We start from the raw sequence: 2,532 nt of genomic DNA, 5'->3' as shown, positions 1-2,532 counted from the left end.
GTCTGCCTTGAAGTCGAGGCACGGGTCCCGTCACCAGGCAGCGATGGACAACTTGCGCCACGAGCCGAACCCACGAGGAAGAAGAGTCCAGAGCAGCAGCAGCAGTGCACCACGAGCACATATCGTCCCCTGCTTCGCGCGGCCCCGCAAGAAGTCTCCTGGAACCCATCTTATCCCCTGCCCCGCCCTTTATTAGCGCCCGCACCGGAGGAGGACCGCACCACCACACCACACTCCACGCTCCCGAGCTCTCTCCCCAGCCGGCCACGCCAGCGCGCGAGCTAGACGGTGACTCTCCCCTCTCAGGGTCAGTGCAACGGCAACCATGGCGTTCACGCACCGGCACGACCTCGACCTCATCCGCGCCCACCTCCTCGACGACCTCCACGCGGACGCCGTCGCCCTCGCCAGCAGCGGCGGTGACTCCGACTCGAGTGCTTCGTCGCCGCCTGGGTGGCGGAGGCCGGCGCTCTCCTTGTCGCTGCCGCCGAAGCTAGCGATGACGGTCATGGAGCAGCAGCCTCAGCAGGAGAGCTGCGGCTACGTGGAGGGACAGGACGAGGAGGAGGACTTCCGGCGGTACCGGGGCGTGCGGCTGAGGTCGTGGGGCAAGTTCGCGGCGGAGATCAGGGACCCGGCGCGGAAGGGCGCGCGCGTGTGGCTCGGCACCTACGACGACGCCGTGGAGGCCGCGCGCGCCTACGACCGCGCCGCCTTCCGCCTCCGCGGGTCCAAGGCCATCCTCAACTTCCCCAACGAGGTCGGCACCCAATCCATCCAATGGACCTCGCCTGCTCCCCTCGCCGACACCATCGCTGCCGTGCCCACCGGCGGCAAGAGGATGAGGCCGGCACAGGAGGAAGAGCGCCTGAGGGAGGTGAAGAAGGAGAGGCTGCAGCTGAAAGAGGAGGAGGAGGAGGGTGCTAGGGACGCCGACTTCTGGGAGGAGCTGAAGGTGATCTGCAGCCTGCCGCCCCTCTCGCCGCTGTCGCCGTACCCGCACTTCGCCTTCCCGCAGCTCTCGGTCGTCAGCTGAGCAGAGCCGGCCGGAGCGCAGGTCGCTGGCCCGCTAGACCTGTCGACTGTCGTGTCGCGTGCATGGCAGGGGGGCGCCCTCTGCCTAACCCTGAATTTGGTTAGATCACAGGGCGTTCTTTGATTAATCTGTCATCACTACGATAAATTCATTCGTTCTTTCGTAAGTCGTAACCCGTCGAACGACTCGACGTCGTATCAATGAAATGGAATTTGCAAACTAAACATTGTCAAAATCAAAACATTGACAAAAGTTCTAAGTGCTTGCAAAAATTCGTATTCGAATAACATTTCTGTAAGTCGTGGCAGAAAAAACAAAGTCAGTGCTCCAAACTGATTTTAAAAGTAGCATTTTCAGAGTATCGATTTTGTTTTTTTGCCACGCCTTTTAGGAACGTGATTTCAAGACGAATTTTTGCCGGCACTTCAAACTTTTTGTCAATGTTTCACCCAATTTTTTTGGATGTTTTTTTATTTTTTTTTATTTTACTGTTCACGGGTGCAGAAACTCTGCGTCCAGATATAGGGCACAAATTATAATGGTGGTCTTCTTCCTTCAATCGCTTGTCACCCATGAAACTCGCACCGAACAAACAATAATGAAAACTGCTACTTGCAAACGCTCTTAACATCTAAATTTTTGAAGACCTCAAACAAGAAATCTTAGTAACCACATGAGAAAACTGGACTCGGGAAACACTATAAGTATTACATGCTTGCAATCCTCCACTACTACTACTACGAAGAATGATAAAACTAAACCTTGGCATGTACTCCCTCCGTTCCAAATTACTCGTCACAGAGATGGATGTATCTAGAACTAAAATACATCTAGATACATCCATATCCGCGACAAGTAATTTGGAACGGAGAGAGTAACAAACCAAGAGAAGAGGTCAAAATTGTCGCGTCAAAATCTAGCCAACTGCTTCACGTGATAGACACACTAATTACTAAGATCTGAATAGAGCTAGCAAACTTGGCAGTACCCATTCTCATTGGCCCTTCGCCGACATCAAACGTTCTCAAGGTAAGGAGAAGCCGTAGAAACCTTATTTTAATGTGTCATTGTTGTCACCACCGCCATCCCCTCATCAATGATGAAACAAGACCTACAAAAAACAAGGACCCGCAAGGAGTACAATCTACAAAGGAACGACCGGCGTAGGATTTTTTCCCGTTCCACCAAGGAGGCCGTCGGACAGGAGAAAGGAGGAAGGCCGAGGCGGTGGCTCGGTGAAGGTACCCTAAGGCCTCGTTTGACATAGAGGGATTTCCAGCCCCAAAGGGGAAGGGGATTTCAGAGGATTGGGTGAATCCCTCTCTTTCACCCAATCCCCTCAAATCCTTTTGAATCCTCAATCCCCCTCCAACCAACGTATTTTAGAGGAGTTTGGCTGGTAGTCCCTTTTCCTCCCGTCTCCCGTTGGAGGAGCTGCTGTGTGGGGCGGAGACGAAGGAGTTGCGAGCCGACGGAATCTCGTTCCGCGAGGGGCT

At 54.3% G+C, this 2,532-nt stretch overlaps 1 protein-coding gene across 1 annotated transcript; it reads left to right on the top strand.

The window, feature by feature from the left end:
• The first annotated feature begins 207 nt into the window (after positions 1-207).
• Positions 208-1,271, top strand: LOC123136071 (ethylene-responsive transcription factor 6). Its single transcript, XM_044555385.1, has one exon. The coding sequence runs from the start codon at positions 326-328 to the stop codon at positions 1,034-1,036; it is 711 nt and encodes a 236-aa protein (XP_044411320.1). The 5' UTR covers positions 208-325; the 3' UTR covers positions 1,037-1,271.
• The last annotated feature ends 1,261 nt before the right edge of the window (positions 1,272-2,532 follow it).

Source organism: Triticum aestivum, chromosome 1A, assembly GCF_018294505.1.
Source record: "Triticum aestivum cultivar Chinese Spring chromosome 1A, IWGSC CS RefSeq v2.1, whole genome shotgun sequence".
Lineage (NCBI taxonomy): Eukaryota > Viridiplantae > Streptophyta > Magnoliopsida > Poales > Poaceae > Triticum > Triticum aestivum.
This window is presented reverse-complemented; position numbering and strand designations above follow the sequence as displayed.